A 26,074-nucleotide genomic window follows, 5' to 3' on the forward strand; every position below is an offset into this window, starting at 1 on the left:
AGGGGATGCCCACGAGTCCCCTCAGTGGAAGACAGTGGAGTGTGTGTGTGGGTGATGGATTTGGTCATTGTCCGGGTTCAGTTCTCATTCGGCCACTTACTGTGTGACCTCAGGCCTCCATCTCCTTATTCAGATAATGGGAATAATAGTATCTACCCATAATGGCCCGCATGCTTGTGTCTCCTCCCAACCAATTCATAAGCTGAGATCCTTGCCTCAGTGGGATGGTATCAGGAGGAGGAGCTTGGAGGAGGGGGTAGATCATGAGAGTGTGATTAGTGTGCTTGGAAAAAAGGCCCCAAGAGCTTGCTTCTCTCTTTCTGTCTGCCACGGAAGGCCACAGCAAGAAGGCAGCTATCTGCCAGCCAGGAAGAGTGTCCCCATCAGAAACCACCATGCTGGCACGCTGATTTCTGCCATTGAAGCCACCGAGTCTATGGTAGTGTCATAGCAGCCCCAGCCAAGACCTTGACTAACGAGGTCATTACAGGGATCGAAATAAACATGAAACACCACACAAACCAGCTTTTCGCGGAGTGCAAAACATCCTGCACTCATGACACATGAAGCTTATGTTGCGTGCAATGAATCCAGCCCTAAGCTGAAGCCACCGGGTGCCTGCTTGCCCAGGGAAGCCCACACCCCGGCACTCACAGTAGACGTCAACCGTGCGGCTGAGGTTGGTGCTGCCCAGGGCGTTGGTCACCTCACAGGAGACGGGCTCTGAGAAGTATGTGTAGTCCACTGTGGTCCTGTACACCTCTCCAGATGCTTCCTTGATGATCTGGCCTCGCTTGGCCCACCTGCAACCAAGGCCAGGGGCTGAAGTGGGCCTTAAGTGATGACAAGGCCAACTGTCTGGGAGCTGGACGCATCCATCTCATGGGAAAATGAGGCCTGGGGTGGGCGGCAAGGGGGAGATCCCTTGGGAGTCCCTCAAGGGGAATCTTCACAGAGGGGCTATTTCAAGGTCTCAGGGGGAGTTGGTCTTGCTCCCACCCACGAGGTTGTGAAGGCGGTGGACTTTGGTTTGGGGTGTCACCAGGCAGTCAGTGGCACTCAACAAGTAGGTTATTCCAGAGGGGGTGAGTTGATTACTCGGCTGGTCAGCCCATCTGCTGGCTAGATGATGGAAAATCCAACTATCAATGGGCACTGGCTGTCCTGATCTGAGCTGGATCATGGGCCCCGGTGGAAAAGAAGGAGGTCAAGTCCATGACCTCAGAGGCCAGGGTCAAATGGTGCATGTTCTTACATGTGCATGAGCACGCGCGAGCGTGCATGCACACACACACACACACACACACACACACACACACACTGACAAGGCGAGAAGCTGTAGGAGAGGTAAGACGTCGGGGCTCCACCTCCCATCCAGACAGGGGAATACTAATACTAATACCCATCAGGAGGAGTGGCATGAGCAAGTGGCCCCGCTGCCCCCTCTTTCCTCTGGACAAACTGGCAGCTCTCCTGTTCTGTTCTGCCTCCTGCCTCCATGGGGTACTGCATGGTGCCTCCTCACCCTACAAAGTCCTCCCAGTTTCCCTGGATAGCACATGCTCTTCTTCCTGCCTGAATTCTGCCCTTGTAGCCTGGCTTTGCTCCTCTGAGGCAGTGGCTCCATCAGCACTGGTCTGGTGAGGGGAGCTGAGTCGGAAGGTTCTTTTGTCAGCCAATCGGTACCACACCACAAGAGGACTAGAAGCCTCTGGCTTGGCTTGGATCTGGTTCTGGGGCAGTGACACCTGTGTTGGACCAGTGACCCAGCAGCCTGCTGTGTGCAGGCAGCACCAGAGTCCCACAGGGGTGTATGTGCAGACACATGTATGTGCATGAATGTGAGTTCATGAGAATGTGTGCATGTGAGTGTGCATGTGTGTGCATGTGCGTGTCCATGTACATGTGTGAATGTGTGTGCATGTGTCAGTGTGCATGAGTGTGTCCATGTTAGCACATGCATATGTCCATGTGCATGTGTGTGTCCATGTGTGACTGTGTCCACATTTGAGTGTGTGCATGTATGTGTGTCCATGTGTGTGAATGTGTATGTGTGAGCATGTGCATGTGCAAGCATGTGCATGCATGACCATGTGGATGTGTGAGCTTGTGTACTTGTGAGCATGTGGATGTGTGTATGCATGAGTGTGTGGATGTGTGTGTGTGCATGCACGAGTGTGTGCACGTGTGAGCATGTGCACGTGAGTGTTTGGATATTTGTGTGGATGTGTGAGCGTGTGCATGTGCGTGTATGTGTATGTGTGTGCATGTGTGAGTGTGGGTGTGTGAGCGTGTGCATGTGTGTGTATGGATGTATGTGTGCATGTGTGAGTGTGTGGATGTGTATGTGTGTGCCTGTGTGAACGTGTACATGCGCATAAGCATGTGTAGTTGGGGGCCTTCCTTAAGGATCTCTAGGGAGTGAGAGTTCTCCGTCTCCCTGGTTTAATCCTATTCTGGAAAACACTCTTTTTTTGAAACCACGGGAACATCTCTTCAGGCTCCTCCCACTGCAGTTGAAGTGTCTTTCGGGAGTTTGTCTTTCCAGAGCTTCAGAGGCTCCTTGCCTCCAGAGCGTCACCCTGCAGTCACTGCTCCCTGGACCTGCAGTGTCTCTGCTCCCCGGCCTTCCCTCCCCTTTCTCTCATTCCTGGAGCCTTTCCTGGCACCACAGATGCTGTATCTTGCCCTTCCCTCCATTAGCTTCTTGCCTCCGTCTAGCCCATCCAGCCCCAAGAGACAGCTGCTTCTTGGCATCACACAGAACACCTAGGCTGGCACCATGCAGTTGTTATTGCAAATTAATATTGGGTAATTATTAAGAACACAATTAATAATAACAATTATAGTTTAACAACAGAGCAAAGCATAGCTCCCTGAGAGCTTAAGGAGCTTCCCAACAAACCATTATGAGTTATTCATGAGTCGTTTCAATTTCTAACTTTAATTTAATGACCAGACTTAATAGTTGGGCTGGCCCCTGCCTGCGGCAAATGAATTCAGTTCCAGAAGTGTGTCCAGTCCGCCAGTTCCTTCCACCCTGCTGAGGTGAGGGTGACCGGTGGTGGGCACAGCAGGAGGCCAGGTGGGGAGCTGGCTGGGCTGGGAGGGCAGGGAGCCCTGGCTGCTCACAGTTCTGGGTGCCGGGCTGGGGCTGGAGGGTTTGGGCCCAGGCGACCAGGCCAAGCATGCTTCTTTCTCAGGTCTTCCTAGAGAAGATGCAGCTCCCTCTTCTTCCAGGGCCCCTCACCAGGAGCACCGCAGAGGGTGGAAGCCCCACCTGCTTGGCGCCGAATTATCAGCAGAACTGCTGCTGGCTCCGGGCACCAGGTTTCCCCTCCCGCCCTGTCCTCTCCTCTCAGGGTGAGCAAGTGGGAGAAGAAAGGCTTGGGATGCTGTGGGGGCTGGGTCCGCAGGAGCCCAAGCCAGGCCTTTTGGGGAGGTGCCTCTGGACCCTTCAGAGCCCCTGGCTCACATCTCTCCCAGCTAGTCTTTCTTCCTCTCCTGCACGGAAAAACACTCGAGGGGTCCCTGCCAAAAACACAGAGGCTCAAACCACTGCATTCAAGCAGCTGCCCACGGATCGAGGCCAAGAGCCAAAGAGCGAGTCCCTCCGAGCCTCTTCGCGCCTCTCCCGATTTTGGTGCGGTTTCTTCTTCCCTGTCCTTCCTCTCCATCTCCTTCCCTCTCCCCACCCACCTCCCCCTCCGATGCACCGTTGCTTCCCCACCTCTCCCAACCCCTCTGAAAATGCAGTCAGCTTAAGCCTCTCCCAATCAATGTCTAATTTGTTCTGAACAAATGTAAGAGGATTAATTATTTATATCACAGAATCAGGGGCCCAGCGTGTCACAGCCACCAGGTTGTCCTCAAATAGCCCAAGTTTCATCTTGGGTGGGGGTGCCATGTCCTGCTATCTGCTGGGAACACAGAGAGACCCTCAGAGGAAAGGGACCCAAAGCACTTTGGGCTGCTGGTCCCTAGGATCACCTGCAGTGACACCCCCATGCCACCCAGACCTCCTTTCCAGGTGCTGGGATGGAGGAGGGCATTATTGCTAGTTTCAAAGATGACAGCCTCTTAGCGAGAGCAGAGAGGAAGCTATCAAGATGAATGGAAGTAAAGAAACAAAGATTCCTGTAATCTTGTCAGTTAGTTGGGAAAAATCAATGTACTTCTGTGATGAGATTTGCTTATGGCTTTTCTTCTTGGATCCCAACATTGCATCTGAACACCTGGCTGCTTGGTGAGACCCCGCTGGAGTGAAGGGGCTGAGTGAGTATGGGTGGGTGCAGGCGCACGCTGCCTCCCATCTCCGTGGCCCCTCTGCCTCCTCCCTTCCCAGGGCACCCCAGCTCTCTTGCATTAACCTGGGGGCTGGAAGCACTCCCCGAAAGCCTCTGGAGTCCTGGAGGGAGATGACCCTGCAGTGAGGTGTTTTCAGAGTCTTTTGCTAATCAGAAGGCCATGAGGGAAGGTGACCAGTAAGAACCAGTGAGTCTCTGCAGGGTGCCCTTCCCTCCCAGCTCCTGCTCGGCACAGGAGGGGCTGACTGTGATACTGTGAGCTCCAGGAGAGGATGAAAGGGAGGACCCACAGGCTACCTGTAGCCTAGGGAAGCCTGCATGTTCTCTGTGTGTTTACTTATGAACTTTTCAGCTTGTAAAAACCAACTTCGGAATTACAGAAAAGTTACGAGAATAGTTCCGTTGAACTGCAGCCCTCCCGTAGCTTGGATTTACCCGTTGTTAACATTTTCCCACATGTGCTTTGCGGTGGCCTCTCCTCTCCTCACACCTTCTTCTCCCTCCTGTCACTGCTGTTCTGCTTTTTTGAGGTTGGTGACCCTGGGAATCAGGCCCAGCACTTGGTTTCCTGGGTGTTTGCTCAACCTGTCCAGGTCAGTAGGCCGGTGTGGGTGGGGGAGACAGGCCTGAGGGCGGAGGGGCCAGGTCCCAGGGCATGCAGCCCTCTGTCTGCCCAGCCCACCCATCACTAGGTCCCCAGGTGACTGGAGCCTGGCAGTGAGGGGAAATGAAAGGTGAAAATTGAGTGCCCGGGTCTCTGGGATCCAACAGGCATTCTAAGGGCAGCTGTGAGGGTGAGCAGGGGTGCCTGCCGGGTGGTCTGTGGGTGTGAAGGGCTGCTCTGGGAAATCAGCATGGCAGGTATTTTTGAGCATGTTGTACCTGGTGTTTAGGGACCAGGATCAGAGACCTGGGAGCAGACAGAGGAGAGAAGCTGAGCTTGTACGGAGAAACCCAGGCCTGACAGGTGCAACGTGGAGGCCCAGGGACAGGGAGTCTCATCGGGCTCCTCTCCTGCATCTTCAGTGGCTTCTGAATAGATGCCAGACTGCAGCCAAACCAGACTTCCCCCTGGACCTGGCTGGACCCCATGATTCCGGGGAGCCCCACCCTGGAGGTCCTCTGATCTTTCTTCTGACTCTAGTCCAGGAAATGGTTCAATTGGACAGGACCGATGGGTTCATCCTAGTTTAATATATCCTTGGGGATAAGGCCTCCGTGCTCTGCCTGGGTTTCTGCCTGGGTTTCTGATGCTCACTAGACCGGCCCGGGGCCCAGACATCCTGACCTACCAGCTGAACCTAAGTGATGGCATGAGGCTAGGATGCAGGTTCTGATCTTGCTGCTTCTCCTGGTTGTTCTGACTGTTTTTCCTGAGCCTTTTCCCCCCATGTTTTGCGTGTAGGATAAGCAGGCTATTCAAGCAGAAGGCGTGAGTCCTGCTGCCTCCAGTGGAAGAGGGCGCATGCACATACAAAGGAGTGGGGGAAGGGCCCACCTGGCCAGCAGGCAGTGGGCGCGAGGGGAAGGGGAGAAGGCTACTGGACACCCGCTGCGGACCAGGCACATGCTTCGGCCGTGCTGAGGACCCTAAGTGACATATGTGAGAGCCATGGGGGTGGGGGCCACTGGCCAGGCCAGGCCTCCTCAGCAGTGACTCTCACCTGTACTGGGTGACAGCTGGGTTGGCCTTTGCAGAGCAGTGGAAAGTGACGACGTTGTCCTCCAGCACTGGCTGTGGCTCCACGGAGAGGTTGACCAGCGGGGGGTCTGCAGGGAGAGGAGAGTCACTTGTGGACCCGAGAAAGAATGGGGACAGGGAGACCCCAGGTGACATGGAGGGTAGAGCCAGAGACTCCACCACCCAGGGACCCTCAGAGCAGCCACCACCCTGGTGGTGTCCAGGAAGTTGGGGGCACCATGGGAGGTGCCTGCTTCAGATAGTCCGTGAGGTGGGATCAGGACACCTCCCCACCCCCACCCCAGCCACTGTGGGCTTGGGGCCTGGCATTGACACAAACCCAGAGCCAGGAAGCCTCAGGCTTGGGCCCAGGGGTTGCCCATCCTCCAACTTCTGGGCAGAACAAAATACTCCAGGAAGGAGAGGTGGGAAGAGAAGTGCAAGGCAGAGAGGGGCACGTGGCCACTCAGCCTCACTTCAGTGCGGACTTTGTCTTTGAAATGTCCGTTTATTATCTCTTTTCCGTAAAGGTTCTGGGGCATTTGTTAACTTGAAAGCGGCATTTACACCCTTTCATCAGCCTAATCATCTCGGCTCAGTCCTGGCTGGTGGTGCGGGGCCTCAGCTCCCCAGGCCGGGGCTGGCTTTCTCATTTGACAGGATAAGAAGCCGGGCTCTGAAGTGCTAAATGGCGGGAGGGGGAGGAGACAGAAAGGCAGAGAGAGAAAGAGTCAGGGAGACAGGAACTGAGACACAGAGACACACAGAGAGACCTGTACAGAAGGGATCAGAGGCCAACAGCAAGATAAGTACCCAGAGTAGAGACACGGAGACCACAGAGGAAGAGAGATTTTAGGGGTGTGTGTGTGTGTGTGTGTGTGTGCGCGCACACGCACGTGCATGTGTGGGTATGTGCGCATGTGTGCATGTATGTGTATGTGCATGTGTGTGCATGTGTGTGTATCTGTATGTGCATATGCATGTGCATGTGTGTATGTAGGGGTGTGTGTGTGCATGTGTGTATCTGTGTGTATGTGTGTGCATGTGTGCGTGCATGCATGTGTGTATGTGTGTGTATGTGGGTGTCTGTGTATGTGTGTGTGTATAGAGAAAGAGACAGAGATAAAGAAGTGTCAGTGACAGAGCGAGACACAGGCAGAGAGACAGAAAGACACACACATAGAAACTGAGAGTGCAGAGAAAGAGTGAGAAAAAGACAGACACCTAGAGAAGCAGAGGGCAGAGTGACAGCGAGATGGAGAGACTGACCTGTTCACAGAGCCTCAGAATCAGACAAGGATTTCAGAGCAAAAGCAAGAAAGACCATGAAGACCCGGCAAGCGGGGCCCGACAATGACAGGGTGTTGGAGAGAAAGACCAAGTCAAAGAACGAGGAAAAGAGACACGAGGGAGGAGCAGCCTGCAGGATGGAAAGAGGGAAACAGCTCGAGGGGCTGCCGCAGAGAGACAGAGGTGGGAATGGTTTCCACCGCCTGGCCGTGCCTGGCTCAGGGGCAGCTGGCTCCGGACTGTCTCCAGAGGCTGCTGTCACCCCTGCTGCTGGGTTCTTGGTGACCCCCGGCCTCTGCACCCTCGGGACATCCACACTTGGTCGGAGGGGAGATGCTGAGCCAGTTCCCATCCATCTTCCCTTTGATGGCCCAGAGGTCTGGCTGAGTTGAGTGGGCAGCCAGGGATCTGGTCCCCATGGACAGGCTGGGCCCTGGGCCACATCTTCTGGGTCAATCCCTACCAACAAGCAGAGCAAATTGCTGGAAAGTCACAGGGACTTTGAGAGGTCCCAGCCCATTTCCAGAAAAAGAAGTAAAGAAGCCAGTGTCTCAGAGGCAATGAGGAAAAATGCTGGTCTCTCTCGGTCCCCATGGGGGCACCATAAAGGGAGCAAAGCCCCATCCAGCCCAGTTGGTCTGGGCGCTGGCTGGGACTGTGGTGGGGTCCTGAGACCCTCAGAGAGTCATCATACCCTCAGCCTCTCAGCTGCAGACCGAGCCGGCCCTACCCTGGAGTTGGAATCATATAACTGCTCAGCCGCCCTCTGCCTGCTGGTGCCCAAGAGGACCCTGCCTTCCTGCCTAGTGCCAGGCACAGGAGCTGGCCTGAGAGATGGCCCCGGGGGCTGTGCTGGTATCTGCCGGCACTAAGGAGAGAACTCTGTTTCCTGAGTAGCAGGTGGCCGACTGTGCCGGGGAGCCTGTTCTCCCACGTTTTCCCCGGTTCTGGACGGAGGACCAAAAATCCGGGAAACATCTGCTCTGGTGCAGCCGGCCGGCCTGCCTTAAGTGGAGAATTACAAGGGAAGTGGTGGGTATTTCGTAATCTCAATCCCAGTTTTAACGCATAATTCAGGTGGTCACAACATTCGGCCGGCCCATGCCCTCGCATTACAACGGCCAACAGTGGGAGGTGGAGTACCCACACCACGTCTGAGTGCCAGTCCCATAGACTTGAGGGACCCACCACAGAACTTGGGGCGCTGTTCCAGGAGGCCCTTCCCTCACCTGGGGGTCCTCTGTAAAGTGATGACATCTGAGAGGTAGGGAGGCGGGTCACACACCTGCTGTAGGACCTTCTTGCTGCCAGATGCCCCGTCACACCCCTGCCATGATCAGTTCACCCGTGAGGCCTCCCTCTCTCCTGCACTCCCCCAGCCCCCACAGCATCGTCCTTGGTGATCACCTGCCCTGCAGCCACTCACAAGGGTTCCACACTCACTGGCCTCATCTGCACCTCCACCCCAAGACCAGAGGTGCCCAAGCTTCTCTCTCCACTTCTCCTGGTGCGCAGAATATAAATTTTCAGGAGTCTGCCAAGCTCCAGAGGTATAAATAGTTTATGCCATATCCAACTATTAAACATGATTTTAATCCCACTTGTGATGTCGGCGGTGTAACTTGCGGGAGGGCAGCTTTGATGTAGCTGGTGGAACTGAGATCACATTGAACAGATGTTACAGCTGAGAGTCTGTTAGTGTTTCCATCCGCCGTGTGTGTGTGTGTGTGTGTGTGTGTGTGTGTGTGTGTGTGTGTTTTCAGGGGAAGTATTACATGGAGGAGCGGGTGGGAAAAGAGAGAAACTTCATGACTCAGTGATTTCATAGCACATTCATTTGAAACTTGGCAGCTGGACACAGAGTCCAGATGTGGTGAGGCTTTGGGGGTGTTAAGCTTTCTCTCCCATTACTCAATCTGAGGGCTTTGTCTTCCGTTGGGTAACATATGAAGACCAAGAGAAACAAACAACAAATGTGCTTTTGCTGAGTTTGAATGCTTCTTGGTTGACTGAGAAAATGAGCAGGTTTGCAAAGGCAGCTCTGAGGCAGCCCGTGGTGTCCTTAGTAAACAGTTGGAGGCTGACCAAATGAACAAATGAGTAAATGGAGGAGGAGCAGGAGCAGGAGGAGGGGGAAGGAGGGAGGGAGGGGTGGAGAATGTGTGCTTTGCTTGGCAAGCACGTATAGGCACCTTCAGGTTAGGAGAGGTGGGTGATGGGACAAACAGATGATGATCCCTTCCTGTTAGGACTGCAGGGACACCTGAGGAGGGCACCACTCACCTCTGGGTGGGTCTGCACCCCGACAGCACTCACAACATGTCAGATACCGCGCTAGGGGCTTGACAGGAAGGATTTCATTTAATCCTCACTGCAGCCTTAGAAGGTGCATGACTACCTCCATGTATAGATGAGGAAACCGGGCACAAGGAGGCTAACTAATAAGGTCAATGCCACTCAGTAAGTGGCAGAGCCAGAGTTCAAAGCAGGAAGAATGCTGTGGTCTTCCTCACTACCCAGTGCTGCCTTGGATGAGGCTGATCCGGGAAACTGGGCCGCTGGGCTCCAAGTGTCTCTCTGATTCCGATGCCTTCATTCCGATGCCTTCTAAGGTGGCTGAGATGTCTTTGGAAAGGAAGGCAGAAAGGGCCCAGAGACCTGGCAAGGGCCAGGGTCCTCCCCTGGGTGCAGACTGACACCTGCAGCCTGGTAAACGATCCTCTATGGGCATGAGTGCAGAAGCACTGTGGTTAGGATGGTGACTTTCCCATTGCCTGGAGAGGTTCTCCTGGGGCGATGGATGGTGGCCTGGAGCAGGAAACATGGCTTCTTCCCACCTCTCCTTGCCAGGACCTATGGAGCTGTCACAGGGGGCCAGCTAGATTGTCACTTTTGTCCAAGTGTAGCCTTTTGTATACGCCTTTTGACCAGGTTGGGGACCAGCTGGGGAAGGAGGGCAGGGGGCTGTGGCGGCCAAAAGTCAAATGGCATCCTGGGAGTAGGAGGCTTGGATGCTCTGTGTCTCTCGCCCTCTCCCTTTTCTGATTTGGATTGAGTCTGGACAGAGAATGCTGATCTGTGGCCTGTCCTAGGGCAAGAAGGGGCCTTGGATGTCATTTGGTTAAATCAGACAAGGAACCAGAGTCCCCAAGGGTGACGTGACAGGCGTGGGCCCAGCCATCCTGGACGCTGGACTGCCTGGTCTGGCAGCATCTCACCTCTTCCAGCAGCGGGGCTTACTGCTCCATGCGGGCTGCTCACCATGCAGCAGGAGGTGGTGCTCAGAGCCAGGACCCAGACCAGGGCCAGGGGAGGGAAGAGCCCAGGGTCAAAGGTTAAGGAGGCCTTGCCTCACTTTCAGGGCTGGTCTGAGAGAGAGGCCTCCTTGCATTTGCTCCATGCGGGCTGCTCACCATGCAGCAGGAGGTGGTGCTCAGAGCCAGGACCCAGACCAGGGCCAGGGGAGGGAAGAGCCCAGGGTCAAAGGTTAAGGAGGCCTTGCCTCACTTTCAGGGCTGGTCTGAGAGAGAGGCCTCCTTGCATTTTGTGTCCTGGGGCCTCCCTCCATCACCTGAGCTCTAAGCTTGGCTGGAGCTCCACTGCTCTGGCTCCTTGTGAATGAGGATGGCAAGAAGACTCCTCGGGGAGGGGTGTGTCAGGGGTGGTGGGGGTGGGGGGGACAGAGACATTTGTGAATAGTTGATGGCAAGAGAGTGAAGATAAAGTCCCCTTCCCCACCCCCTCACCCCCGCTCAAAGAACTCAGCCTTTGTGTCTGGGTGTTTTGAGCCTGCTTGAGGTTTTTAACCATTTCTTCTGCCCTTTGGAATCTGAATGGTGTCTATTAGGATTCTAGACACTGGGTGGGAACTTCTGCTCTCTGGCTGCCAAGATGAGCTCTCAGCATCCTAATACCCCATCTCTGGACTCCAAGTCCCTGGAGAGCCATGTGGAGGCCAGAATCCAGAAGCCTTAGATGAATTAGGGCTGGTAGGAAGTGTTTTTAAATGCGCTTGCTTTAAAATGAATAAAAGGCTAAGGAGGACGTGAATGCCAGCCTGCCGCTCCAGCCTTGTAACTCAGAGCCCAGGACAGAAGCAGCCACCAGCTTGCGATAGAGTTACGCTGGGTGGCAAGGAGGGAATCTTAGAGGAGAGAAGTCCGCTTTTGAGTCCTGACCCTTTAAACCCAACTAATCCAGGACTAATCCAGGAAGGCCGCTGGAACAACTTGCTGAGCTCTTCTTGGTTCTGGGGCTGACAGGCACCTTAGGGAGACTTTAGGAGTCTGTTAGGTGGTTTTGGGATGTGATGCTGGTGAAGCCTTGAAGCGTCATGATTGCGAATATTAATCTCAACACGGTCCACTGAAGGCTGGCTGTGCGGGAGCGTGGAGAGGACGTTACCAGGGTGGGCTCTGGAAAGCTATGCTGCCTGCATTTGAAACCTAAGTGGCCTTGGGTAGGTTAATCACCCTTCTGGTTCCTCAGTTTCCCATGGTAGGGACCACAGTCACACCTTCTCCAAACAGTTGTTGTAACTATTAAATAAGGCTGGGCACAGTGGCTCACACCTGTAATCCCAGCACTTTGGGAAGCCAAGCGGGGGCGGTTCACTTGAGGTCAGGAGTTCGAGACCAGCCTGGCCAACATGGTGAAACCCCATCTCTACTAAAAATATAAAAATTAGCTGGCTGTAGTGGTACATGCCTGTAATCCCAGCTACTCAGGAGGCTGAGGCAGGAGAATCGCTTGACCCTGGGTAGTGGAGGTTGCAGTGAGCTGAGATTGTGCCACTGCATGCCAGCTCAGGCAACAGAGCGAGATTCTGTCTCAAAAGAAAAATCAAAAGATTAAATGAGATAGTGGCTGGAGATTTCCTTCCTCCTGCATCCTCAATCGACCCTTCCATGAGAGTGGCTGGTGCACCCTCCCCAGAGCACAGCACTGCTTACCCATTCTGGAGCCTGAGGACCCTTCAAATCCCTGCATCTGACCCTCGGCTCTCCATTCAGACTTCCTCCCCAACAGAGGGGCCAGCAGGGGCAGCAGCTGACCGTATTTACTGGTGTGAAACTTCCACCTTGTACAGATGTTGAAATGTGGCCTGAAGATGTCCTTTGCAAAAGACCCTCATCTGTGAGGTTGCATCCCATGACAATAAGGAAGACAAGATGGTCCTTCCTGCCTGCTCCTACAAGCGGGCTGATCCACAGAGCTGCCTGACCCATTTCCTGCCATCAGATGGGCTGGGCTATGGGCAGGGTTGCTGGGTGTTTCACCCTGGGCTGGCAGGGCTGGGTTGGGGGTGGGTACTCACGCTGGATGTCAATGGTGACGGAGGTCTCCTTTCCTCCTGGGATGGCTTTGTTGGTGGCCCGACACACGATGCTCTGGCCATTCTCCACGTCGCTGGGGGAGATGAAGAGGGTGCTGACGATGCTCTCCCGCTTGCCGTCCCGAAGCAGGGTCTTGGGAGAAGGGGAGGGAGGAGAGAGCTCCATGTCACTTGGCTGTGGTGGTCAGCCTGGGTTGCGGGTGAACAAGCACCAGCTTAGGGGGAGCTGTGGATGGAGGGGTTCAGCTTGGGAGGCCTGGGCTCCCAGTGTCTACGCAGAGCTCAGTTACCCTTGGCTCCCTGGCCTGGCTGAGTGCCGGCTGTAGAAGGAAGAAGGAACTAGACAGTTTTCCATCATGTGTGAAAATCAGCCTGGATTCCCATGCTAAAAGCACAAAAGAAACCAGGCTAGGCTTCATGGAAACCAGGCTTTAGAGAGGCCCCTTGTCGAAATGAACTCACACGTGTTCTGCCTCTGGTGCCTGAGTGAGTCCAGGGTCTGTAGAAAGCAAGGAGACGGTTTGCAAGCAGCAGAGACTGTGGCCCCTGAGGAGGGACAGTCTGCAGAAGGGTGCAGTTTGGGAATGAGAGGTAGGACAGGGGTGGGTGGGGACATGGGCAGCATCAGTGCCTATCAACCTTTTGATCATTTGCCTATATCATCCCTTCAACTTTTCAAAGCTCGGTCTCCCTAGTCCCTCAATCAGACCACAGACGAGACAGATACCGTTCTCTCCCATTTGATAGGGGAGGGAAGAGTTGAGCTAGACAGAGGCTGTGGAGCTTGACCAAATTCACACTTCAAGTTGGTCCTGAAATCAGTACTAGGCTCCTACAGGAGGTTGAATAATGTCGTCCCCAAATTCTTGTCTACCTGGAACCTCAGGATATGACCTTACTTGGGAACAGGGTCTTTGTAGTTTAGTTAAACAATTAGTAATTAGTTAAGGCTCTTGAGATGAGGTCATACTGGATTCAGAGTGAGCCTTAAACCCAATGACTGGTGTCCTTGGAAGACGAGAAGACAGTCTGCTGGGCGTGGAGGCTCATGCCTGTAATCCTAGCACTTTGGGAGGCCAAGGTGGGAGGATTGCTTGAGCCTAGGACTTGGAGACCAGCCTGGGAAACATAGGAAAACCCTATCTCTACAAAAAAAAAAAAAAAAAAAAAAAAAGATAAAAAAAAAATTAGCCAGTCATAGCGGTTTGTGCCTGTAGTCCCAGCTACCTGGGAGATTGAGGTGAGAGGATCACTTGAGCCCAGCAGATTGAGGCTGCAGTGAGCTGAGGTGGTGTCACTGTACTCCAGCCAGGGCCACAGAGTAAGACCCTGCCGGAGGAGAAGAAGGAGAAGGAGAAAGAGAAGAAGGAGAAGAGGAAGAAGAGAAAAGGAAGAGGAGGAGAAGACAGACAGAGAAGGCCAGGTGAAGGTGAAGGCAGAGATTGGAGGGAAGCTTCCACAAGCCAAGGAATGCCAGGAGCTGCCAGGAGCTGCCAGGAGCTGGAAGAGGCAAGGAAGGATTTCCCCTGCAGCCTTTGGAGGGGGCACAGCCCTGATGTTACCTTGATTTCAGACTTGTTGTCTTCTACAACTGTGAGATAATTGATTTGTGTTGTTTTAAGCACCGAATTGTGGTGCTTTGTAATGGCAGCCCTAGGAAGCAAACCCATCTGAACCTCTAGTCTCCCATTTTCCCAGGTCATTTTTTTTTTTTTAATTTTTTTTTTTTACTAGGCCACAATGTCATTTCGAAGCTGGTTCCCCATTGTGGCTGCTACCCCCTTCCCTCTCTTGTCTCTCTTTGCAGCTACTTCCCCATCACTTTGGGGCCCACTAAGTTAGGTGCACCCTGGGGAGGGTGTGCTGGGTGTGTGGGGTGTGCTTCCACGTTGGCATTGGAGTCTTGTCAGTATGTAAAGGCTTCTGGTACTAGGAAAGGACTTCACTACGGGAGCAGTCCTGTTTCCCCCTGACTGGAGCCAGGGAATAGATGAACAGAGCACTCCTCCCTCAAAACCTCCCATAAAGTGACAATGGCAATGTCTCTAATTCTTTTTTTTTTTTTGAGATGGAGTTTCGCTCTTGTTACCCAGGCTGGAGTGCAATGGTGTGGTCTTGGCTCACCACAACCTCCGCCTCCTGGGTTCGGGCAATTCTCCTGCCTCAGCCTCCTCAGTAGCTGGGATTACAGGCACGCGCCACCATGCCCAGCTAATTTTTTGTATTTTTAGTAGAGACGGGATTTCACCATGTTGACCAGGATGGTCTCGATCTCTTGACCTCGTCATCCACCCACCTCGGCCTCCCAAAGTGCGGGGATTACAGGCGTGAGCCACAGCGCCCGGCATCTCTAATTCTTATGAGGACCCTGGAAGGGAGGCAGGCAAAAGATGGGTGGCTATGATTGGCCAAAGAGAAACCTGAGTTCCATGTGAGCCAGGAACTTGCTGGGTGGAGTGAGGATTTGCCCTTAAGGGTGGGTGAACCCTGAGCCATAGCCTCTGCCAGCCCCAGGGGTGCTGGAAGGTGGGTACTGTGCTCTTGGCATGACAGGTGGGAACAGTTAGGGCCACAGGGAGATGCCTGTAGGCACCTGGGACCCCACATTCTCTGTCCTTAATTCAGTGTGATTTTTCTCAACTTGGGGCAAACCTCATGGCCTTGGGAGAATAGGGCCAGAGCCTCTATCTAGAACAGCAGGAAGCAAAGCCAGACTGACATTCTAGAGAGCCACGCAGTGCTGGGACTCTGGGTGCTGGCCCCGGCCCTGGGCAGAGGGGCAGAGGACAGTGATGTGGTCAGACCCAGCCAGCAAGGGGCAGGACCAGTGGCACACTGGGTGAGAACCTTCACAGCCTTCTATCTGCCCTGGGGCCAGCAAAAGCAGGTGGAGGAGTGAAGTTGAATCTCAAGCCAAAGCCCGGGCGGGGAGGGAGCAGCAGCCGGCCCCACATGACCACCCTAGCTTCCGCAGACTTCACCGTCTATAAATAGCCAAGTGATAATAAAGACAATTTCCTGGATGCAACTAAGACTTTGGGTTGGGTGGGCAGAGGCGGGGAGTTGGTGAGGAGCGGGTCGGTATTGTTCTTCTCTTCTTTATTTTTCCATTGTGCTAACAAGGGACATTTACATTAGCTTGAACTCTGCCAGGAACCCCTCCAATGGATGGGCTCTGGGTGGTGTGTGCGGTGCGGCGGGAGGGGATCAAGGGGCCCCAGCTCTAATTAGGCCCTCTGACTGCTCTCCCTCCTCCCTGCACCCAGCGTGCTCCTCCGCCTCGGAATGATGATTAATGACATATTTACTGGGTCTGGGCATGTGCTTTTCTGGGAAATAAAAATTCTGGTTCAAGTTGTTTGTTCCACCTAATTAGAGAAAAAAGGAGATGTGTTCATTAAACAAAAGGAGGGTGAGGGGAAGGCGTGTGCCCCAGCACCACCGCCCCTTCCGTCCCTGTGGAAGGCCTCGGCACCTCCTGGGCTCCTCCCTCTCTGGGACTGCAGACCTGGAGCCACGGGTGTCCCAGGGAGGAAAGCTGGGTCTGCCAGCTCCCATACAGGATGACTGCAGGGAGGAAGGCGGGAGGAGCTGAGGGGCCAAGGGGGAAGGCTGGAGGGAGCCTCCCATCGGTAGGGTGGGGAGGGAGGGAGAGGGGGAAATCGGAGAGTGGGCAGTCTGGGTGCACCCTTGGATTTCTGTTCTCCTTATTCCTTTCTGATCCCTCCTCTCCTTTCTCATTTCTTTTGCTTCATTCCTTTTTAAAAATGAATCTCCCTTAGTCATCACTTTTCTCGTACGCAAATGGAGCCTCTGGACTTTCTGCTTCCGTTTTGATAGCTGCTTGGGCCTGTGGCCACCAGGATTGAATAAGGGGGCACGGGACAGGTGGAGAATGCACAGTGCTGTTTGCCCCAGATCCTGCATCCAGCCTTGAGACTAGACGCCAGAGGGGCGCCCTTCACAGAGAAGGCCTGGATGAACCTCAGCCACACCCAGTAAAGACTCTAGGCCCCTAAGCTGGGCAGATAGGTGCAGGGTGTGGGGTGAGTGATCAGGGAGGGGGTGTCCAGTGGAGGGTGAGGGCCCTGTGCACGTGGGCACTTATCCCTTTCCTGAGTGGGGTCTCCAGAGCTCCTCTTAGCAGGGGTGGTGAAAGGTGAGGCCAGTAGTCCTGGTGGTAGGACTGAGGGTGAGGGGCTCCAAGTAGACATGGGCCACTGTGTGTGCTAAGACCACACAGCCCTCCTGCCTGGCAGGGAGCTGCTCTGAGGAGGGGCTCTCTCTGGCCTCAGCCTGTCCTCTCGCCCCTCCTCTTCCATAACCCATCCTTCCTCCCCTGCTGTATGGACTTGTGAGCTTTCCAGAAGAAAGAATGTGGTCTCCACTCTGGTGCCAGGCCCTCAGAAGTTCGAGGAATAGAGGAGGAGCCCCCTGTCCCCAGATGGCCCAGGACTGAATTTTTAGGAAGAGACTTGGAAAGACCTTTCCCCATTCTGTGCCTCTGCAGCCCACACTCCCTGGGAGCCTGCAGTGGGCACCGTCCAAGGCCCCGTCCAGCAGTGTGGCTCGCCCCACACCCTGGCGGCTGTGACAGTGGCGTGCTAAGGTGAAGCATGGCCAGCCTGTGCTGGGGGAGGGGCTGGGTGCTTCCTCTCCTGCTCTTCCTCCTGGGGAAGGAGCCTGGTGCCCTCCATGGATAAGGCTCATCCCTTCCCTACTGGCCCCATGGTGGAGTCGCAGAGAGAGTGGTCGACAAGCAACCCAGAAACTTCTAGAGCAGGCCTGATATTTTATGAAATAGCTGCGTGACCCTTGGGTTGGGGAACTGGGGTTCATGCGGTGGGACAGGAGCCAATAATAGTAGCTCACATTTATCCAGCCCTTACTCCCAACCTTGACAGGGTGCTTCTGATGCATAAGTCACTCTGCAACCCTAACAGACTTCTGTGATCATTATCATTGCATTTTGCAACTGGGGAAACAGAGGCAGAGAGGTGACATCACCATGCTATGTTATGGATCCCAGGTTTGAACCAGGTCTTCAGGACCATGTGGCCTGCCCAGCTATGACTCTGATGTCTGCACACGGGAAACGGAGACGGCGGGGTGGACCCTGCAGCTGTGTGGATCCAGGGAGGCGGCGACAATCCCAACAGCCGTGCCTGTTGCAAGCTCGCTCTGTGCCAGGCGTGTTTTTCATTCAAGCCTCACAACCACCCCTTGAAGCAGGTGCTGCTGCTGTTCCCAATGTGTGTGAAGGACAGGGAGGCACAGCAAGGTTGGGTCACACAGCTGGAAGGTGGCAGAGCCCGGACTCAAATTCAGGCTGCCATCTCCTGAGCCCACAGGTGTAACCAGCCACCATGCGACAGCCACTGAGGGCGTCAGACCCGACAGCAGCCAGGGCTGCCCTGCGGGATCTTTTCTGGGGTCCTTGGAGACTGCTTGATTTTGTGTCTGCTCCCAGCTTCTCTCTCTCTCTGCTGCCAATGCCCTGGACCCTCCTCATATGTAGCCTGTCTGGGGAAGTCAGGAATGTTGCTGGCCTATGGCAGGACTCCCTGCAGCCCTGGGGGAGGAGGGGGCGGGCTGGACCCCTGGGAGGGGAAACAGAGGGGTTGGCTCTGACAGCCCGTAGAACCTGCTCCATAGGAACCCCAGATTGTGCACACTGCTGGGGGCACCCCATGCCGTAGGCTCATAGCTTCTCTGTGCCCAGCACAGAGCCCTGTGCCTGGGGAAGTTCCACTGACATGTGCTGGCTCCGCTGACCACCCCTTTAGTCTCTGTGAAGACCACTGGCCGTAAGGTGGACAGTTAGGATGGTGGATGACCGTGGTTTAGAGAAGGGGCAGGGGAAATGAAGCCTTGTCTCGGAACACAGGGCCTCTTCCCATGCTCATGTCCAGGGACACATTGAGGGTCTCAGGCCTCTGCTGCTCCCTGGACAAGCCACAGAGGGGCAGGGGACCATCTGAAGTGACTGTCCCCTGAGAAATCTGTTTCCCTTCCAGAGCGTCTGATCCAACACCTTCATTTTGTGGATGAGGAAACAGAGGGCCAGGGAGGGAGTTGCCTGAGGTTACGCAGTGGAACCTGGAACCCAGGCCTGGGGCTGCCCAGTGCTGCCGTTCCCATCACAGGCCCAGGAGCATGGACAGGGGCCCCCACCCTGCTGCGCAGTAGCACGGTGCCAGGCTCTCTGAGGGGCCTTCACAATGTCGACAAGGACAAGAGGCTGAGCTGGAGGTGATCCGGGACAGGTCCAGCAGGGTGACCCTGACCTCTCTCTCCAGCTGATGGGGTGTGTCCTCTGCAGCACACTGACCCTGCTGTCAGAGTCCTGGCACTGCCCACTCCACCACTGAGAAGGGCAGTCACTTCCCTATCAGGCCACCAGGTGCTGGGCGCTTTCATCAGCAGCCCTGCAGTGACTTCTTGGCAGGGTGGTCAGTTTGGGACAGAAAGGACACAATTAATATGGGAGCCAGTTCAGGGTGCTTCCAGCCCCTGGTATCGTGTGTGAATTAGACACAAGCACCCCTGTTGGTAGGCAGAGCCAGGCAAGGGCTGTTGGGTAAGGGATTCTGGGCTGGATTTCAGCCCTCCCTGGCTCCTGAGCCAGGCACTTTGGAGATGGTGGAGCAGGGCTGGCCCAACTTCAGGGAGGGATGGGACAGGTGCTCAGACGGGAAGGAACGCCCTGTCCTTGGCTTTCATTCTCCTCTGGGCAACCCTCTCCCTGTGTCATAGCTTTGTATCATATAACACGGCAGGGTGGCTCCAGCCCAGGATATAAGCGAGGGGTTTGTCTTCCAAGAGGCAGCCACCCTGCCTTCCCCTGGACTTGTGCCTGAGGGAAAGGGTTTGCCCTGGGTTCTGGCACCAGATGCTGGGTGCTTTGATCGGCAGGCCTGGAGTGACTTCTTGGCAGGGTGGTCAGTCTGGGACAGGAAGGACACACCCTTAGAGCAGGGATGGGCCTGCCTCACATCCTGCTAGGATTGCCAAGGCCCTGCTTATCTGTCCAGGGCCACTTAGAGGACTGGTGGTGGGTGGGGAGCGGGCCGTGTACTTCACCAGTCTCTGAGGCCAAGGAGAACCATCACAGCTGAGGAGAGCGGGCGTTCTGGAGGCTGTATCCCCAGCTGCAGAGCTTGGGGTGCCAGCTTGCCCTGGGAGGAGTATGGGCAAGAGCAGAGGCCAGGGCTTCAGGAGGCTGTGGTTCCAGGCCTGGCACTGCCCACTCTACCACTGAGAAGGGCAGTCACGTCCCTATCAGGTCTCAATTTTCTAGCTGCAGACAAAAAACGTTGGCCCAGCTGTCCTGTAAAGCCTGGTCCATCTTAAAGGCTCTGCGGTATGTCAGCCCCAACTGGGGCTCTATGCACAGTTTGTTGAGTGGAGTTTGGTGGCGCTGTTTAAAAATGTACCCGGAATTTTGCTTTTATTCAGGCATAGGGAGGCCAACAGATCAGGAGACAGCCGCCACTGAAAAGACAGTTTGCTACTCATAGTTCCCAGAGGAGGGGGCCTGCCACGTTAGGTAGCGCCCCACGTGGAGGCTCCAGGGGCAGTTGGGGCCGGGGTGGGAGGTGTGGGGAGCCTCTGCTGTGGATTGCTTTCAGAGGAAGGAATGGGGAGGCAAGGTTAGGATTGGATAGCTTGGATCATTTCCCTGGGCCCTGGGCTGCAGGGGCCTGATGTGTGGCCTGGAGAGATTTAGGGTAGGGGCAGAGTGTCCTGGACTATAGCAGCCTGATAAAGAAAGGCCATGGGGCCTGGGCTGGGGATTGGCTGGTCTGCTTTGATATAAAGCATGCTCACTATCTCCGGGAGTTAGCTTACCCTGCTCCTTGCTTGGGTCTGCGAGGTCTCAGGATGTCAAAGCATCATAAAGCACAGAACATTTTAAAGACACAATTAACACGGGGGCCAGTTCAGGGTGCTTCCAGACCTTGGGATGGTGTGTGAATTAGAGACACAGCCGGGCAAGGGCTGTTGGGTAAGGGATTCTGGGCTGGATTTCAGCCCTTCCTGGCCCCTGAGCCAGGCACCTTGGAGATGGGGGAGCCTAAACAGTTTCACCTGAAAGCCCTGGAAAGTGGCCAGATTTAGAAAATAAAATACAGACCCTTAGTTAAATTTGAATTTCACATGTAAAATGACTATTTTTTTTTAGTATAAGTATGGCCTGCAAATAATGTCCCGTGCAGTATTTGGAAGAGATTTCTATTACAAAGTTATTATTTTTCTGAAACTCAAATTTAACTGGGTATCTGTCTTAACCCATTTGGGCTGCTATAACCAGACACCATAAACTGGGAGGCTTAGAAACCACAGTCATTTATTTCTCACTGTTCTGGAGGCTGGGAACCAAGGTCCAGGCAGATCTGTTGTCTGTTGAGGGACAGACCCTGGTTCATACATGCCCTCTTCTCACTGTGTCCTCACGATGTGGAAAGGCAAGGGTCTCCCTCAGGCCTCCTCTCCTAAGGGCACTGATCCCATTTATGACCTAGTCACCTCCTAGCACTGTCACCTTGGGGGTGAGGATTTCCACACAGGAATGTGGGAGCCGCAAACATCCGGACTGTGCTTGCATCCTGCGTCTTACTTGTACCCCTAGACCCTGGCCACTGCTGTCCCTGAGTCTCCTCAAAGAAAGAAGCAGGGGGATAAAGAGTGAGAGAAACAAAAAGGGATAGGGAGACACTCAGGGGAGAGGGACAGTTGCAGAGAGACAGGGGAGCTGGTTCCTTCCCCATCCAGCCCTCATCATTCCCCTCTCAACCTAACCCCCCCGGCCCTCCCCACGAGCCCCCACCATCTCCCCCTCTACCTAACCCCCAGCCCCCTCCCCATTCAGCCTCCACCATCCCCCCTCTAACTCCCAGCCCCCTTCCCATTCAGCCCCCCATCCCCCTCTCTACCTAACCCCCTCCCTTCCTGGTCCCTCCCACTTACCCCTCTGCTCTTAGCCCCCTTACCATCCAGCCCTCCAGCCCCCTCTCTTCTTAACCTCTATCCCTCCTAGTCACCTCATTCAGCCCCCACTCCTTTTAGCCCCCTCCCTACCTGGCCTCCTCCCCATCAACTCCCTGTCCACCTAGCCCCCTCCCCACCCACTTTCCTTCTACAGCCACCCACTCCCCTCCAGCCCTCCCCTAGGACCTCACCAGGCCTCACCTTGGAGTAGGTGGCTCCATTGATGACCTCTCCCTTTCGCAACCAGATGATGGAGGCCGCAGGCTTGGCATTGTCTGCATGGCAGGTGAGGTTGAGGGGGTCCCCCGCACGCAGGCTGATCACAGGGCCCCCCAGAATGACAGGGTCATCAGGCGGTACTGCAAGGAGAGAAGCACCCAGGTCAGGCTGAGGCCGCCCCCTCAGGCGGGCTGGCAGGCCGGGCTGGCAGGATTTTGTGGGGAGATGATGACAAACAATAATTATCATATTTGAATAAAACACATCATCCCCTTGTATGGTAAGGATGAGAGCAGCCCCGCGCAGTGATCCTGACAGGTCAGTGCATGCTTGCTGCGGAGGATGCTCCCAGCCATCATTGCATCCCTGCTCAGGGCCAGCTGAGAGGGGACGGGGCAGGCAGCCTCAGCCTGCACTCCCAGACCTGCAAGCAGAGCTCTGTGGCCCAGGCCATGTCTGTGGCTTCTTTCTTTTTTAACTTCTTCTTCTTATTATTATTATTTTATTTTTTAGAAACGAAGTCTCTCTGTCACCCAGGCTGGAGTGCAGTGGTGCAACCTCAGCTCACTGCAACCTCTGCCTCCCAGGTCCAAGTGATTCTCCTGCCTCAGCCTCCCGAGTACCTGGGACTACAGGTGCCTGCCACCACGCCTAGCTAATTTTTTTTTGGTATTTTTAGTAGAGACGAGGTTTCACCATGTTGGCCAGGCTGGTCTTCAACTCTTGACCTCTGGTGATCTGCCCACCTCAGCCCCGCAAAGTGCTGGGATCACAGGCCCGAGCCACCATGCCTGGCCAACACTTGGCTAATTTTTGTATTTTTAGTTGAGATGGGTTTTCACCATGTTGGCCAGGCTGGTCTCGAACTCCTGACCTCAGGTGATCCACCTGCCTCGGCCTCCCAAAGTGCTAGGTTTACAGGCGTGAGCCATGGCACCAGGCTCTGTTTCCTTTAAATGAAGCACTGTCACACCTGCTGTCTGAGTTAGTCCTCACAACAGCCTGGCGAGATCAACATTATGATCACCCCAATGACACAGATCCAAAAGCCGAGTTCCAGCAGGATGAGTGGCTGGCCCAAGATCACACGGTGGCAGAGCCAGGGCTGGAGGCCAGGCCCAGGGAACCTGGGAGCAGTAGGCTGGTCCCTTCCCTGGCAGGGGGCAGGGGCCAGGGTGGAGCCAGCGCTTGAGAGGGCTGTGCAGGTGCTGGCATCTGCCGAGCTCCTCACTCCTCCAGAGCGGCTGCAGCCCCTTCATCTCCAGAGGCAGCCCGGTTCTCTCCTGGCCCAGCCTTGCAATCGCGTTTTGTAGCGGCGTCAGAGACAGATGGCTCGGGTCAAGGGATCCTGAGTGCCAGGGGGAGGGAACATCCACGTCGAAGCGTGGCCTCTGCAGTGCCCAGCACAGAGCCCTGTGCCTGAGGGAAGCCCCACTGACATTTGCTGGCCCCACTGGAGTCACTCCTTTGATTCCCATGAGGACCACAGGCCGGAGGATGGTGGATGATCAGTTTGGAGGGAAGGCCCAGAGAAGTGAAGTGCCTTGCCTTAGGACACAAAGCCTCTTCCCATGCTTGTGCCTGGGGACACGTTGAGGGTCTCAGGCCTCTGCTGCTCCCTGGACAAGCCACAGGAGGGACAGGAGATGAGGCAACTGTCCTCTGAAGAATCCCTGTTTCCTTTCCCCCAGGAGGGGCTGGGCCCACCGGCTCTGGAGGCTGACAGAGGCTCAGGGTCTCCGGGCACATCAAGACATGAGTCGTGTACACAGCAAACAGAGAAGGGGTAGTTGGGTGACGGGGGCTGGGGACCTAACACAAAAAGTCTTCTCTGCCTGCTGGCCAGAGAAAGCCCACCATTCTAAGTGGGCTCTGTGCTCGGGGCTCTGGGCTGGAGAATCTCGGAGCTGGACAGTCACAGCTCCAGGCCTGTCCTGACTCTGCTGGTTCAGCCTTCCAGCCTCGGCCTGTAGAGGGACTTCCCTCCCCATCCCAGGGAATCACCCCATCAGCCCCACTCCTGGTCCACTTTGGCTTCTCCGGAAGCTCCAGGAGGGACGGGAGGGCCCCCGAGGGACAGGTAAGAAGCCAAGAAGCGAACCTTCAGACCAGCCGCCTTGCCCTCCCTGCCCGGCCTTGGCGGCTGCGCCTACACTCATAGCCCAGCAGTGCCATTTCCTGAGGGAAAAACAACCTCCCGGGGCTTCTGAGATGTGATCACTGACCCCAGGGGCAGCAAGCCCTGGACTCCACCGAGATCCTGGCTCAGGAACAGAGTCGGCCTCATGCAACCCCGCCTGGCCCTGGGCTCTCGAGCCAGGCCTCCCCAGGAGGCCCAGAGGAACCAGGCGGGAATGGGCTGAACAGAGAAGATGACCCCCCAGCCGCCCACCCACACCCTTTCATTAGTGCCCTCCGGCTTCCTTGGGGTGGGCCGGGCCACAGAGCAAAAGGGAGGCGGATTAGGGCTTTCCACTAAGCGGGGGGGCGGGGATAACCGCTTGTGAGGAGGGAACTGCATCTCCCCGAGGTGGCTGGGCACCTTCCGGCGGGAAGAGCCGGGCTCAGAGTGGCCAGTCTTCATCCTTCTTTCTTCAAGGCAGCCTCCCCGACCAGGACGGAGGAGCTCGGGCTCCGTGAGCTAGCTGGGGCCCGGAAAAAGAGCCCAGGGGACAGCCTGGATACCTGGGGCCTCAGCCTTCCCAGTGGCTGTGCAAAGTGCCTGTGAGCAGAGGGTAGAGCCGGAAGCTTCTTCTCTCTGGGTGGCTTCAGGTGTCAGCCTGAGAGTGTGAGAGTGCGGAGGATCTGGGAGCTGGCCACCCTCCAGCAGTGACATTTACCAGGCCTTGAACAGGAGTTTGGAGCCTTGACTGCATGCTCCTCTGCAGAGGTTAGAAAATCTCACTGCAGGCCACACCCTGAGCAGCTCTGGAGGGCACCCCAGGTATCGGGACTTTGGGGAACTTCCCAGGGGGTCCCATGGCAGGACCAGCTCTCTGGTGTCTGGGCTGAGGTGCATGGAGCATCTGCTTGCTCTGAGTATAGCGCAGCTGCTGCAGAGGCCTTCCCGAAAATCCAACACCCAGAGGACAGGCCTTTCCTCCTGGCGGCTGGAGTGTTGTGTTATTGGAATCTCGGATTAGAGGGAGCCAGGACGAGGGAGGAGGGAGTGGGGCATGTTGTGGGAGTGCTCAGGCGCACACACAGCCACACACACACATCCACCCTCAGAATGGGGCCTGATTACATCTTCCCAAATAAGTGGTTATCACGCTGGGTATTCACGTAGCCATGCATTATTGATTGGTCTTCGCCTCACTGCACACCAGATGGGGGTGGGGGCTGGGGTGGGTGGGAGTTGGTGAGGAGGGAGGATGTTTGGGGGCCAGCAGGCTGAAGAGAAATCAGCAGTCGCTCTTGGCAGCTGTGTCTGATGTGGAAGGGGGCTCCTCATTACCTCCCCATTCAGACTCGGCCAGGCTGGGCCGGGCAGCGGGGAGGGGAGTTTCTGATCGGCCCCGGCCCGGAGATGCATTATTCATCACCTCCTCGCAGGATTGGTTATTATTCTCAACCACTATAGAGTTTGGGCTTCTAATTTTTAATCACAAGGAAGGTGGAAGCATTAGCCTTTTGGTGATTAATCCAGAGATAAAAATAGTTGACTGTTTTGTGTTGGGCTTGCTGTCAATCAGGAAAAAAACGGCATGAACCATTGGGGCCCTGAGGCCTGGGGAGGCCCTGAGCGAACCCCAGGTGGAGTTGGTCCCCAGAGCTGGAAGCCGGCCTGAGAGGCCACAGTGCGGCCTTAGCTGGGGGAGGCTGAGCAACACTCTTGCACCCAACTGGCTCCTGGGGTTTTGATTATGAAGGAAACACATCATTGTGGGTACTCTCCTGTTGGCCAGGACTGGAGCAGGCAATTGCTATCTCCCTTCCTGCTCTGCCCCTCCCTGCCCAGGCCTACGGACTTTACCATGTGTGGGTGGGTAGTGGGGGCACCCGATCCTTTCCCTGTGTGTGGGAGGGAGCCCCCAAGGGCTCTCCCCAAATTCTGCTGCCAAGGACAATGGGGTCTTGGGTAGAGAGGTGGCATGAGGAGAGGGAAACTGAGGGCAAAGAAGCGTGAGAGTGGGCTTGGGATGCAAATCCTGGCTCCAACTGGAGAGGTAAAGCTTTCGTCTGTTTCATGTGCTAAGATTCTCTTTCACCTCTATAACCTCTTTTTTAAGAGATGGTTTGCCAGGTTGT

The 26,074-nt window shown here is 55.4% G+C and overlaps 1 protein-coding gene across 5 annotated transcripts in view; it reads right to left on the bottom strand.

The window, feature by feature from the left end:
* KIRREL3 (kirre like nephrin family adhesion molecule 3) overlaps nucleotides 1–26,074 on the bottom strand; it is a 569,770-nt gene that overhangs the window by 24,585 nt on the left and 519,111 nt on the right. For all 5 annotated transcript variants that reach the window (XM_010334376.3, XM_074400841.1, XM_003923520.4 and 2 more), the window contains 4 exons: nucleotides 21,806–21,963; nucleotides 12,596–12,746; nucleotides 5,972–6,077; nucleotides 655–803 (listed from right to left, as the gene is read on the bottom strand). In XM_010334376.3, coding sequence (XP_010332678.2) covers nucleotides 655–803; nucleotides 5,972–6,077; nucleotides 12,596–12,746; nucleotides 21,806–21,963 — 564 coding nt within the window. The remainder of the gene's footprint in view (nucleotides 1–654; nucleotides 804–5,971; nucleotides 6,078–12,595; nucleotides 12,747–21,805; nucleotides 21,964–26,074) is intronic.

Source organism: Saimiri boliviensis, chromosome 6 (assembly GCF_048565385.1).
Source record: "Saimiri boliviensis isolate mSaiBol1 chromosome 6, mSaiBol1.pri, whole genome shotgun sequence".
In the NCBI taxonomy this organism is placed as follows: domain Eukaryota; kingdom Metazoa; phylum Chordata; class Mammalia; order Primates; family Cebidae; genus Saimiri; species Saimiri boliviensis.